The sequence below is a fragment of the Aspergillus fischeri genome, genomic scaffold (genome assembly GCF_000149645.3).
Source record: "Aspergillus fischeri NRRL 181 1099437636263 genomic scaffold, whole genome shotgun sequence".
In the NCBI taxonomy this organism is placed as follows: domain Eukaryota; kingdom Fungi; phylum Ascomycota; class Eurotiomycetes; order Eurotiales; family Aspergillaceae; genus Aspergillus; species Aspergillus fischeri.
The window spans coordinates 597,807-612,007 of NW_001509763.1; the positions used below are offsets into that span (position 1 = coordinate 597,807).

The 14,201-nt window shown below is 50.2% G+C and overlaps 4 protein-coding genes across 4 annotated transcripts, besides 1 other annotated feature; 2 read left to right on the top strand and 2 right to left on the bottom strand.

Moving 5' to 3' along the window:
• Positions 1-1,153: 1,153 nt before the first annotated feature.
• On the top strand, positions 1,154-2,886 carry gprM (the record flags this gene model as incomplete). Its single annotated transcript, XM_001261473.1, has 5 exons — positions 1,154-1,232; positions 1,304-1,387; positions 1,453-1,616; positions 1,664-1,802; positions 1,859-2,886. 5 exons carry the CDS (start codon positions 1,154-1,156, stop codon positions 2,884-2,886), a joined length of 1,494 nt encoding a protein of 497 aa, XP_001261474.1.
• A 1,578-nt stretch (positions 2,887-4,464) lies between these two features.
• Positions 4,465-4,495: a microsatellite.
• Positions 4,496-5,161: 666 nt separating this feature from the next.
• Positions 5,162-7,187, bottom strand: NFIA_026520 (splicing factor u2af large subunit; the record flags this gene model as incomplete). Its single annotated transcript, XM_001261474.1, has 7 exons — positions 5,162-5,188; positions 5,242-5,453; positions 5,510-5,771; positions 5,821-6,434; positions 6,497-7,013; positions 7,076-7,104; positions 7,157-7,187. 7 exons carry the CDS (start codon positions 7,185-7,187, stop codon positions 5,162-5,164), a joined length of 1,692 nt encoding a protein of 563 aa, XP_001261475.1.
• Positions 7,188-7,601: 414 nt separating this feature from the next.
• NFIA_026530 (8-oxoguanine glycosylase OGG1) lies at positions 7,602-9,045 on the top strand (the record flags this gene model as incomplete). Its single annotated transcript, XM_001261475.1, has 3 exons — positions 7,602-7,636; positions 7,735-8,573; positions 8,627-9,045. 3 exons carry the CDS (start codon positions 7,602-7,604, stop codon positions 9,043-9,045), a joined length of 1,293 nt encoding a protein of 430 aa, XP_001261476.1.
• A 1,550-nt stretch (positions 9,046-10,595) lies between these two features.
• Positions 10,596-12,983, bottom strand: NFIA_026540 (uncharacterized protein; the record flags this gene model as incomplete). The annotated part of the gene is made up of 4 exons (XM_001261476.1): positions 10,596-11,419; positions 11,485-12,125; positions 12,183-12,780; positions 12,872-12,983. The coding sequence occupies 4 exons, from the start codon at positions 12,981-12,983 to the stop codon at positions 10,596-10,598; spliced, it is 2,175 nt and encodes a 724-aa protein (XP_001261477.1).
• Positions 12,984-14,201: the final 1,218 nt, after the last annotated feature.

Here is a 14,201-nt window from a genome sequence, read left to right on the forward strand (position 1 = left end):
AATGCTGATCCGAAGAATCAGATTGTTCACTCCATGTCCAGAACAGATCGACAGGGAAAGTGCTCATTTTTCGTCACGTAACTGAAGCTTGATACCAGTTTTCCGTCTCCGCTGACACATATTTACAAGTTTCGTAACAACTCAATAATACCTTAATAATGAACTTCCCAATCTGATGGCTGTGCCGCCTATAATGATACAACCAACCATAGGCAATTCTCCACCTTTACCACTCTTGGTAACTTGAACCCAATGATGTTTCGCGATGAACACCAGAATCAATTAGGTAGTCTAGACTGTGGCACAGTTTCTGTCTGAATTCCTTTCCGTCTTATAGGTGGAGTTCATGGCCGTTTGGTGCCCCGCCCAGACTGATCCTTTCCGTAGCGAGTTACAGCAAGTTCAGCAACCAACCCGAGACTTCTACTACAGTTACAGTCCCAAATCACCCTAAATTCTGATGGTCACCGGCGCCGTCCCCGGTCGATTGGATACCCGACAATCTCTGTGCTTCATTATTGGTGCTTTCGTCCATGCATACTCGTTCGCTTCGTTTCCACTATCCACACCACTGCCCCTGGTGCCAAGCTCAAGTCTCACGTTCCTCGAAGGAAACTGGTCGGACTACTCACTGATCCCAGATCCAATCATCATCTCATGGTGGGTTGGCGGAACAGATGTACTCGTGCCCTGGGTGAACGGGCCTCTTGTCCCTTACTCGATGTAGAGACTAGGTATGAGCCTGCATGGATGGCATTAGCACTTTGCAGACTAGACTAGCAGTATTATTATTGTTGCTACTCGCCCCAAAAATTGAAGATCCTGGCTTGTTACCCTTAGTATCTTCTGTGGGTTCGGGGAAGTAGAACATATTATTTCGATCCATGTATATCTTACTACCTTGCCCCTCGATCTAGCTTTCTGTCACTTTCCCCCCCCTCCTCCGCCTTTTGACTCGATACCTCGATTCAGCAACGTTTAATTACATCTATTGCGTTGTTGCTCGGCTGCGAGCCCTTCGCGCGGGGTGTGCACACCCTTCAGCCTCCAGAAACAACTTGCAAAATATACTACGACCATTGCATGAACGGGATATGAACTTGAGGCGACCGCAATCGCATTTCGCAGAAGTCACACGAACAAGACTGGCAGTATGACGAATCGTACATTATTGAACGGACGGTGTCCAGTACCGTTTCTTCAGGAAGATCTCTTCCCCCCCACCGGTGGATGTACGCTCCCCTGCTGATTGCTGGCTTGCTGTTGTCGACATTCGCTGATCGTGTTGGTTTTTGCTTGCTAGTCGTCGGAGGTCGTTATTGTCAACCTGTAGGCGATATTTCGTGCTGTTTACCCTGTCCGATAGCATCATGGACGTACGGTGATGGTAAGTTCACAATGTGTTCGAGTTGCAGAGTAACCCATCATTCTAACCTCTTTTACTTTTTCAAGGATTGTTCGGGAAAGCGAGCTCTGCCAGCTGGATCAGTGTTGCTATACTGCCGCTCTGTATCTTCCTGCTTGTGTCGTACGCAGTCCTCCCGGTCAAATTTACGCATCGCCACTACCTCAGCATCTGCTTCACATTGGGTATCTGTTTCATGGAGGCAAGTAAAGTGGCGCATTGGAGGGTCCTACGGACGTGTTATTAACCGACATGCAGATTGCGTTCATTATCCCTCTAGGGGTAAAACCAGATCAATGCCATAACCAGATCACTCCCAACGATATGCATTCTAGTCTCTCGTGCGCTTTCACAGGTGCCCTTCTTCTTTTCGGAGGCTGGATGGTGGTAGTATGGAGTACGTTGGGAACGATTCTGAGCTTGTCTGGATTGACTCGTTCTAACGATCTCTAGGTTTTCTCCGGACGGTGGCCTTCCATCTTCAGGTATGCTGGGAAGTGATACTGGGTCCGAAATTCATGTGGGGAGCGTTGATCTTCGGTTGGGTCGTCCCGGCTGTAGGCCTAACGGTGATGCTGCTCTTGACGGGCGTATCTTTTCGATTCGGCACTGTTTGCCATATCAACATCGACCGTGGCCTGCAGGATTATTGGATTCCCATCATCTCGTTCGCGGTTGCCGCACTGATCCTCCAACTGGCCACAATGGGGTACTGCATCCACGTCTACGTCAAGTCTCTGTTCGACACCGATTCGACTACAAACAGCTCGGGATTGCCGTCCTACTCCGCCAGCGTCCGCACCGTGTCCGCTCGTCAAGCATACCGTCGCATCCGAAGAGTCCTCCAACTACAATGGCGAGGCGTAGCTCTGGTCTTGATCATCATCGCGAATGTGATTTTCTTCGCCGTGACCTTCATCGAGCTCGACAGCGCCCTCAAAGCGACCCCGGAGAATATGGAAAAGGCGATTCCATGGATTGCATGTCTGGCAGCCACCAATGGTGACCGGGAAAAATGCGACCCCGAGGCGGCAAAGTTCCGGCCCAGCGAAGGACTACTCCTCGCCGTCCTGGTCCTCCTCTCCCTGGTCGGATTCTGGAACTTCATCCTCTTTGCTCGCCCCTCGATCTTCCGCGGCTGGGTCGACTTCTTCCAGAACAAGTTCGGCATGGGCGAGGGCCGTCTCGAGTTCGTGTCGGCCGATGCGCGCGGGCGGCTGGGCGACACGCGGTCCTACGAGATGCTCAACAGCACGGGCCTCCCCTCCTACAAATCGCCATCGCCCATGGTCCGATCGCCAAGTCCTGCGCGCATGGCGGGCACGAAGAGTCCCGAGAATGGCCACTTCGGGCGAGACGCCCGGTACGTGCGGCCGTCCATGAGTTTCTCCAGCCCGCGGCCGCCCAGCGCATCACAAGGGCGCGACTGGGATCCCAAGACAACGTTTGCCCCGGCTGTCTATCGGGAAGATGATGACTAGACTGGTGTCTTTTTGGGCTTTGGTTTTGATGTAACGCTATGTCATGCTGTTGAGGAGTTTAAAAATTCTTTGTATATTGGTTTGGACGATGCAATGTATACCCTAGCAATGTTTCTGGCCCTCTGTTTCCTTCTCTTCATATCAAAGATAATGCTATGCATATTACTTTCACGGCCTTAGCATCTCTGATTTACAATGTGTTCCATGCCCATACACACAGAGCATGCAGAAGTCAAGGATGTAGAAAAGCAACCCACACCCAGAATTCGGCAACTAGATCCCCGCATTCCAGCATCCTCGTGGGCGAAATCCTTGTGACAGAAAGCCTATCCATCGCCTCAAAAATATGGCTGTCGAGTCCAACCACACACAAGTATCCACCGTCCACACCACAAACCCTGGACTGTAACATCAACAGTAACAGTATGAGACGATCTGACACTGAAACTCGGCACTTGCACCAGCTACCTCGGACTATCGTTCCACGGTCACCCCAACCACCAATAATCTTCCTCGTAAGCTGCAACTTGCTTTAGCCGATCATTCTAGAAGAAAATTGTATTGAATTTGGGGAAGATAGACTTTGGCTACGGGGTAGGGTAAGAGGTAAGGTAAGACCGTAAGACACGTTGTGCCAGACAGTGTATTCATACCAAGTTGGTGACTCGGTGAAAGGCGCAGGCAATGCGGAGTAGAGCTAGCTAGAGTTTCAGAGTGTAAATGGTAAACTGTAAACTGCAACTGCAGACTAAGGTAAGGTAAACTAAACTTTGAGTTTGAATTTGCCATATCGTGATGTCAACGTGAATCAAATTCTATTTTGCATGACTCGACGCTCACTGTAGATACGTGATGCAGTCAGTATCTGTCCGCAGACTGGAATTCGAGTACTCCGTATCAGGGGTCACGGTCACCATCCAGGTAAGGTAGCTGATTGCAATGCCACCACACCCAAACAGGGGACAGGACCGTTCCTGCATTAAGGACAGGGATTCGTATAGTCGGGGCCAGACTATTAATCAATAATCAGTAGACTAATGTACGAGAATTTCTTCCATACGGGGTAGCATCAGCCTGGCACTATCACATATCCCTTGTCATAAAGTAGAACTAGAGACTCGAAGAGTAGTACTCCGTATTGCTGTGGAGTAGATATGCTGGGCAGATGAATATTGATTATCGAATCGAGATCAGACGGGTCTTGTCACGGAGTCCTCCGTCCTCCGTACGTTAGCCAGAAGTCCAAGAGATAAGACTACGCGCACTACTACGTAAAAATCCCTCATTCCGGGGATATGGAGACTCATTTGCCTTCTGATAGACCTAGGCATCAGCATCAGCATCATCACTACAAGAATCATGATTACGAAGTGCCCTACAGCCGACTAAATCGGACTCTTGTGGTGACAATGGATTGCCGATTCGGGCCATGTGAAAATCCTTCAACGAGCGTATTCTACCACCGAAGGCTGAGCTGACTACCTGCCCAAGTATGTGTCAGACTCAACATAAGCTCGATAGACCTTGACCACTAGGTATCAAACTCGCTGATCTACAAGTAGATAGTTTACTAGTGCATCGAGTGTCGGGTGTCGAGTGTCGAGTGTCGACCCCGCAAACACGGATAAACGGATGCTGGAAATGGAAACGGAATCGTTGACTATCAATTCATCGGTGTGGGTATGGATATGATCTCCCTTTCACTACCCCATGGGGTACACGACTCAACTTTGGGTCCATGTGCGATCGTGCCAGGTGGACTAGTTTGAGTTTGATGGGCCACAGTGCGCGGTGCACTGGATGTGTTCGTGGGTCGACAGCGGTAGGTCGGTGTACCGGCCTCGGCAGTGGAGCAGGTGTCAGAGTGATCAAAGCTAGGCTTGGGTGGTTTTCATGTGATTGTGGATTTGGGATCAGATCAGGGCTTAGAAGTAAAGACTTGAACCTCTTGTGTTCGTGTTCATGCACAGTAGCAGTGTTGGATGGGTCTCGTCTAAAGTCGGGAGTCCATGGAGTACGCAATTCATCCATGTGCACATCACCACAACATAGATGATCATCAGACTTTCACCAGCCTAGTTACTTCTATGATACACGGTCAAACTAGTTGCATCGTCCGATGCAAGCACAATTGATTGATCCTTCGAGGGATCGTTTGCAAACGCCGGTCAAGACAGGTTCAAATGGAAAGGGAACAGATTTTGAGTTGCAAATTATTTCCGTGAGCACCAGAGATAATACCACAATCGATGAATCCTAGTCCTCCGGGTATCAATTACCAGGCGTTCACATCGAAATTTTCCTGCAAGAAACCGTCAGAATAAAACAACAAGAAGTGGTCTAGGGAAGACTCACCTCGGAAAAGTAGGTCGTCACCACTGTCCGATCAGAGAACTTTCTGCCCGCAAGCGCTTTCAAGGCATTGGTGGCCGATTCTACCGTGTCAAACTTGACATAGATCTTGCCCACTCCGGGAGACTGCCTGCTGCCGCCAGAAGGACGTGGTACCTTCAAGTCCAGGACCTTGCCATACTTGGAGCACTCCTCGCGTACATCATCGCAAATTTCTGTACCGGAGTTAGTATATTTTTACAAAATTGCCCCGTCAACAAAAAAAACTCACCTTCGTAATCATCATTGTCCAAAAGCTCCTCCGGCGTCACCATGTTCAACAACTGCAAGACACGGCTGCTCTCCAAATCCTGCGATGTAGTCTTGGCGAACATTGACATCGCGTTGACTCCCATGTCAAGTCCAGCGGCTTGCGTCATTCCGATACTGGCACGCACAACCTTGAGATGCCGGTCGCCCAATTCCATGCCGTTGAGACCCTCCACAGCGATAGCAGTCGCTGAGGGGTCAGCGTACTCGCAGAAAGCGATACCCTTGACAAGTCAGTAAAAACCTTACCGCGCTCGGATAGACGCCACTTACCCTTGACTCTTCCGTTGAGCTATCTTTCACAAGTACAAACGACTTGAGCTCGCCAAACGACTTGAGTAGCATGGTCACGGGCTCCTCTGGAATATATTGCGGGATATTGGACACACAAATCTTGTTGGGCGAGTCGGGAACCTCATTCAGCAACACACCCTCCTGGTATTCTTGATCCGCACTGCCGTTCGGGACAATGTAGTCCTTGGGTCGGCGCACTTCGAGGCCCTTGGGGGCACCGTTCTCAGTTCCACTGGCGGGCTCGTGCTCTTCCATCGTGATGCCATCAAAGGCAAGAGCAACCGTGGTGTCGTTGGGTGTCTTGAACTCTAGAAGTGCAAAACTATGGTCTTCAGATATTTGGGCCGAGATACAAGGGTCCACACTGTGAATGACATTGAGGCCGTTGAGTTGCAGGTTGAAGAAGGACACGAGATGCTCGCTGGACACGACGGAAGGCAGGTTGTATACGAACAGACGTCTGGCCTGACGCGAGTTGGAGGGCTTGAGAGCTGAATTGTCCGCAGATCCACCACCTGGCTGGTTCATAAACGCTTGAAGGCGGCTGGGGTCCATTGGCTGCTGGCGAGGTGCTCCGGGAAGGGGGAACATGCCTAGAAATGTTAGCCAAGGCCTCGATATAAATAGACACACACGTCGCGCAGTCGCAACTTACCCGACAGCTTGGCTTGCTCAGCAGTAACATTCTCGTAACCAGGAGGCTTAATGTCCCACTGCGTCAAACGACGTTTCCTAGTCAGAACAGATGGCACATCTGTCAGATCGGGTGTAGGCTCCCTCTTGCGCGGAGGTGTTGCGCTTCTTTTCCGTTCTTTCCTCTCCCGGTCGCGCTCGCGCTCGCGATCTCCCCCTCGTTCTCTCCGGGGTTTCTCGTCGAACAAGTCTCTATCCCGGTCACGTCGAGACGGTCTGTCATCGAAATCTCTGCGTCGGCGGTCGCCGCGATCGCCGCGGTCCCGGTCCCATTCGCGGTCGTCTCTCCGGCTGGAGTAGCGGTCCTCTCGTTCTCTCGCGCGGTAGTCGCGACTCGACGAGTATGAGTCTGCCTCGTATTCACGTCGTGAACCCCTGGAGCCGTAATGGGGGGACCTCGATCGTCTCCTCTCTCCTCTGTCTCCTCTTTCACCGCGTTCACCTCCACGTTCGCTTCCGCGTTCGCGTCTTTCGTCGCGCTGTCGAGGGCCTCATTAGCAATCGTTTAAGAGAACTCATCCTAGCGGCTGTAGCGACTTACGTAGTGCTCTCTTGAGCGACCAGGTTCTCCTGTTCTCATGTCAGTTACAATTAAACTGTGGGAGATAAAACGGCCTCTCACCTCTCGAAGAAGAGTAAGTATCGCCGTTCATGTTGGACGAGCTATCTATGCTTTCCAGCTCCTTTTTACTCCAAGTGGCGAGAGGGAAGTCAACAAAAATATAAGGGTTGACCTTTCAGAGCGATAGACAATATCACAGGGCAATCCTGATGATATAATGAAAATGATCAAAGGGGCCTTGAACAAAGGAAGGAGTTGCGCTGAGCGTCTGGCTGGAAAACTTGCAGTGTCGTGAAATCGGCGGCGAAGAGCAACCGCGGCGTCTAGAATTGAAGCGGTTAGCGCGCGCGCAGAGTTCATGAACTACCGCCTGCCTCTTAGGAGGGAAACTCGGCAGAATTTGAGATCCTTGTATCTCCTATCAGTGCCTTTAGAGCTGCAAGTTGTTCCTATTTCTTTATGACGTTCCCTTTTTTGACATCATGACAGTTGGAGCCTTCTCAGAATGGCGCAAGTTGCCCATAAGTTTGAGCGAATTATGTATTAACACAACCTTGCGCTGCGGTCAGTCCTTTCGGTAGGCTATATCACTTGATCATCGAATGGAAACGATATTCCTGACTATTTCGAGCCTCTAGATGGCACAATGTTCCTGAAAGTGACGAATGGCGATGTGTACTCCATGGCCGACTTCTGTCTCTAAAACAAGACCCGCAATATCTCTATTATAGAACATATCGCTCGCTTATCTCTCAATCAACGACCAATCCCCGAATAAAACCCTCCTCTTCTCCGCGCGCGGAGTCAATTGGCGCTGTGAATGGCCCTAATGGAAAAGTAACGCAGAACGGATCATCAAATGACTTCCATCACGACGAGACCCTAGAGCTTCTGAAGCATTACCTCAATCTCTCCTCAAATCTTACGGACCTCTATACCCAGTGGTCCTCGCGAGACCCGAACTTCGAGAAAAAGGCACCCCAGTTCACAGGAATCAGGATTCTGCGCCAGGATGCTTGGGAAGCGCTTGTATCTTTTATCTGCAGCAGTAACAACAATATCGCGCGCATATCGCAAATGGTCGAGAAGTTATGCGTCAACTATGGTCCTCTGGTGGCCACCGTCGGCGACCGCGCATACCATGACTTCCCTCCTCCCGAGGCTTTGACCGCTGACGATGTTGAGGGTCGTCTGCGAAGTTTAGGATTTGGTTACCGGGCCAAATATATCCACCAGACAGCTTTGATTGTAGCTGAAGAGAGAGAGCAAGGCTGGCTTGATTCACTACGAAATCCAGAGTCTCCTGTTCTCGGAGTTGAGCCTGTGCCTGGCGACGAAATGAGACCGGAGGGTAGACAGGGGTACCGTCACGCGCATGAACAGCTACTGGGGCTACAGGGGGTTGGGCCAAAGGTTGCGGATTGTGTCTGTCTGATGGGGTTGGGGTGGGGAGAGGCGGTGCCGGTCGATACTCATGGTGAGCGACTCTCAACATGTCTTCTATCGATTACTTATGTTAACTTTTTTTAGTCTGGCAAATTGCGCAAAGAGACTACAAATTCGGCAGAGGCGCTCACAAGTCGCTAACGAAAGCAACTTATGACGCCGTCGGCAACCACTTTCGGAAACTCTGGGGCAAGGAGGCTGGCTGGGCTCATAGTGTTCTGTTCACAGCGGACTTGAGGACATTCTCGGACAGGTTAGCTGCTACGTCTGGTAAGATAGATGTCAAGGTTGCTGTGAAGGAAGAGGGCCAGGACAAAGAGTCTGTCAAGGTGGAGACAGAAGTCACGACCTCCACGGCCTATGCCTTGAAAAGACCTGCGAGTGAGGAGGAGTTGGAATCAAAGGATATGAAAGAGGAGAGTAAAGGAAACGAGAAGGCCGTCATTCAAGCCTCACAGACCACGACGACGAGAAGAATGTCAAAGCGGCTTCGGAACCGCTGACATAGATTCGGCAGGAATAGGCAATATACACCTGTGGACAGATATTCACAAATATGTACTTCCTATTCAAACTTTGCCCCATAATGCAACACCTCAGGCCAATCCGAGAGTTGGAGATATATTCTCGGACTCGAATGTGCAGCTTTCAATTCCCAGCGTATCTATCATCCACCAGGACTCAAAATCATTTCTGCCGGAGCCACAAACAACTTCGATACGCCCAAGACCCTCACCCTAGTCACAAAAGAAGATCAAATAAGCTACTCATCCGCAACACTTGCCAATCGACATAAATACTCCACCTCATACATCACCTACGCGGAACCTCAAAACAGGAAACCCGAGAGCCAAGATAGATTACCATCGACAACGTCGATCCACAAGGCATCTGGGTATCTACAGCACCGTGCACAACTCGCAAACGCTGAAGAACGGTGTCGGCCACCGCGATAAAGCATTGAACAAATGTGGAGAATTGACATAACACTACCGTAACCGTGCTGCCGTTTCCTGCCACTGCGATCGGCAAACCTGCTCTTGGGAGACTGCCGTCCCTCAGTGAAGATCGCGATGTCCCTAACCTGCAGGCTCCATCGGTATCTGCTTATCTAGGGAATGAGTCGACGGGATTTTCGGGCCTTCGTGGGTCGGATCTGTTGATCATTATGGAGTATCAACTCTGTACGGAGTAGTCTACTGACTACTACGTACTGTGCACGCCAGGATGGTCAGTATGACGTTGATGGGTTTATGTCATAGGAGAAGATAGAAGTGAAATCGGCAGTCCTCCTTATACTAACTCCTCTAGCTTGTTCCAGCCGTGTGCATTGTTAGCATGCAGTAGTTCTGCAGTATTTTGTTCGATTGACGCCGGAAGGCTTTCAGCAAACAAGAAATGCAAACCTGATGTGGGGATAACCACACCGAGCGACAGGCAACTCAGCCGAGTTGATAAGCATTAATACAAACCCAGACCCCAGGCTACCTATATTCTGAAGTCATCAACTGAAATTGTTGTGTGGTGCTTGAATGAAAAAGAGGGATCTTTCAGATCATGATTTCATTATTAAATCACTGTATATCGCTATCATATGCGCCAACGCTAATGCTTACAGATCGCTGATGAGCCTGACCAGGCGTCTAACAGGGAAAAGGACAATATATAACAGAACGAGGCCAACTGAAATCGATCCGCTGCAAGCTGGCCATTGAAGCCGCAACCCCGTAAGCGGAGCTGAAGAATCGCGGAAATCGCAGGATATCACTAGACCCGTTATAACTTTGAGTCTGTCACTTGCGTCGATATCGGGATGTTGTTCTCATGCGGCGCGGACAATATGGCAAAAGGCGGTTGAGGCCAAGCATATTGGACTGGAACTTACTCACGGCGATGCTACTCAGCTCCTTTCTGCGGCCAGTGGGAGAGCCAGGATGACAAGTGTAGCACTTTTGGAGTGCTAATCCAGGAAGATACCGAAGCCGAAATGAAATCTCCGACCGACGGGAGAGGGACGTGAATGGAATACCGAAATGGGCTGAAACACAACCGTTTATGAGACCCCAGTCGAATCGGATGCTTCATCCCACCCCCACTCCCTGAGCAACTGCTTCACGCGATACTCGGTTGCCCAACCGAGATCAGCTTCTATACCCCGAAGCAAGCGCAAAACTACCCGTCGTTCACGAGCCTCAGTGAGACACTGACCACTCACAAACAAAGGCTGGAGAGAGTTAATACGAACGGAGCCATGCGGACGAGCCAATGAGATGCCGACAATCTCGCGGCTATGGAAGCGAATCTCATTCTCGATAGATCGGTACGAGTTGAGCCGGTTTGTTATGGCACTTCTCCTATTGATTGAATCATGAGGCTTGTTGATAAGTAGAAGAACGCGAGCCATGTGATAATGCTGTATAGCCGACGAGCACATCGGGATGCTGAACCATATTTCAGAAAACGAGGCTGCATCCTCATCCTCGGCCGTTCTTGGGTGAGGAACGTTGGATAAGTCGATACGAGAGCACGGTCGAAAGCTAGCCGGAAGCCTCTTGTACCATGTGTCAAGCTCGGCTTCGAGGCGGTGCCAACGCTCAAGGAGAGCTTGTTGAGAAAGGCTCATTTGGCCGGCGGCAACAGCACCAGTGTGCGTCAGATGAGGGCTATCTCCGGCACCAATGAAATTGACAATCTTGGAAGCTATCCACACGAGAGCATTCGAAATAACATCCTCCTTCATTTCGTCGCCCTCGTCCTGATAGCCGGCCGCGTTCAAATTAATAGTACGCACAAATCCCATGCTATCGAGCTGAAGACCAGCTTCAGTCCACAATACCACGTCGTCGGTATTCAACCTGGTTTGCGTCTCGTTGATGACTGCATGAGATGCTCATTAATCTCCTGAAATTGGGGAGGGGACTGGTACATCCGAGCGCACTTACATGCAGCCAGGTAGTCTTGCCTGGCAAAGTTCCAGAATGTTGCCCTCCTGGCTCTCGAAAGGCCGAACTTCCTAGGCGGCTGAAGCGAACCATCCCCTGGAGAAGGGTGTTGCTCAAGTGGCAACATGCCAACTTCAGCGACATCCAGCAAGGATTTCACACCACTCAGGTGCCGGTTCCACGCGGTACCAGTCGCATCGAGGAATTCATAAATGGATAATATCGCCGTTGCGGCAAGAACTTCGTCGGAATGGACACCGCCAGATGATCGATTATGCCTTCTACGTTTTCGAGAATTGTCGCGGTTCTGGCACAGTTCGGCGGCCTGCCACTGACCAAATGCCTCCGGAGTGCTCAAAGGTGGCGGACCTTCGTCAGGTTGCAGCTCATTCACCAGGAGTTGGATGGCTTTTTCATAGTACTTGGCGCCACACCAGGTCCAATCTATACCTCTCCCATCAGGCCACGTCTCCGTGTAAGCCTGCTTTCCGCTGACGCCACCAAAAGGAGATTTTACGCCCTTCACGCGACCAAGTTGTTTCGCAGCATACGCACAAGCGGCATACTTGAGAAGAGGATTCGCGAGAGCCTTGACCGGAACGAGTGATGCAAAGTAGGTCCCTAAATCGAAGAGATCCATCCTATATAGTTCCTGTTAGAAGGTATACTATCCTACCGAGGGTTGAGAAAAGACATACCATAGCCCCGGGGCTTCTGAAAAGTGTCTCAGGAGAAAGACAACTTCATACTCGGTCTCCACTGGCTGCTCGGACTCCTGTTCGGCATTCCCAGAAGTTCGTGGCAACACTGATCTGGAGGGAATTGAAGATATCATCTGTTCCGAGGTATGCTGGGCACTAGGATCAATGGGCGGTGATAGAGTTTGGGAAGGATTCAAAATGAATTTGATGTCATTGTTCGTGTTGTTGCTGTTGGGATTGGAGAAAGAAGAAATTGATATCGGAGGCGATGGTTGAGGGGCCAATGCAGTATGCGGTACATTGGTTGAAGGTCCAGTCGGTATTGAAGGGGCGGTAAGGTCTAGTATATTGGAAGGCGTGTTGTGATCCGGTGCCAGAGAATGAGATCCGTTGTCGGTAGCGAGGGGAGAAAAAGAGTACCGATTAGTAGATCCCGATGTGGACGATTGTTCCAAGCCTCGAATCTCCCCGTCGGCAGAGGAAGGCGTCTGTAGGCCTTTTTGGTGAGCCTTGGAGGCTAGAACAGCGGCTTCTGATTCCCCCAGAACAGTCTCCAGCTCCTCCGCACACGGATCGGAATTGTCGACAAAGACCACTAGAGCAATATCGCTATATTAGCTCCTCGAATCAAGAGATGCAAGACGCTCGAGCAGAAGAAGAGCGCAATAGGAATCATTCGTCCGTACCATCTTTAGGTATATCCAGCCAGACACTGTCTTCATCGAAAGTATTCTTGTAGGAATAAAACCCTTTCAGACTACCGCGGCCATTCGACGAGTCCTCGAGACTCTTGTTCATCGAAGCATTTTGCTGATGCCGAAAAATAACACCCTCACTGGGGCGACACTCCCTGGATCCTTTGCGACATTGGGAACACTGCGGTTTTTGCTCATCACCTGATTCACGGGTTTTAGTCACTTTCCGACACGTTCAGAGTCACTGCGACGAGAGCGAAGGGTGGAAGTTTTACATTTCAGTTTTCGAGTCCGACACGTCAAACTGTGGTGAACGGCAAACGTCAGTTTCTCAGTCTCTTTCTTTTGATCTTCGCAAAGTCGATCTGTAGTCCAAGAAGGTCCGATGCATGTCAAGATTCGTGAAGTACAAAATCATGTAGGAGTACATGATATAAATGAGCAAGCGCTATTTCCTCCTTCCCAAGTTACATACCAGCCTGTGCGAGATCGCATACCGGATGGTAACGATAGCGATTGAGTTGCAGCATCCGAGAAACGAAGCGAGTATGCGATGTAAAGCGTGGACGGTGTTGGTGTAAGCTAGACCGTGAAGAATGTAATCGGGAAGAATTAACTGCCAGAATAGGGATGGCGTTGCGCTTATCGAATCGCAACAATTATTATGATTAATGGAGAATACTTATATTAAAACAAGACCGTCCGACTTTGAGGGCAACCGAATGATTATGATGATAGCGCGAAGGAGATGAATTCTGTTAGGTCACGGGAAAAGAAAGAGAACGGGAGGGAGAGAAAGCGGGGGTCCAAATTGTGGCCGGGGATCGCACAGGGCACCAAGTTGCCCCCGACTGACCCCAACTCCCCCATGACAGCGCTAAATGCCGACCGACCGGAGAGTGAGAGTGTCCGGAGTGTCACCTGAGATCGGAGCACTTCGCGGCATCTTTTTTTCCGCCTGAGGCTCCTGCAGTACAGTACTCCATATGCGAGGATTGACGTGCCATGGCATCTTCTAATTAATCTCCCCTGTCCGCTGCACAGTTAACAGACGCTGTCTGCCCTTGATCAAACAAAAGAAGCATGTTTTAAAACTACTGAAAGGGAAAAGGAAGGTTTAAATGCGAATCGATCCACCGACGCCTAGGAAAAGGAAGTGACCGCCGAGTGGGTCGCGCGATCTGATTGACCAATATGGCTTCCATATAAACAAAAATAGATTATAAGCTGCCACTCAGGATGGCTTCAGGGCAGGATTGACAGCAAGGGGATGGCACATGACAACTTGGAAGAGAATTCCCATTGTGTTACGAAGGCATTC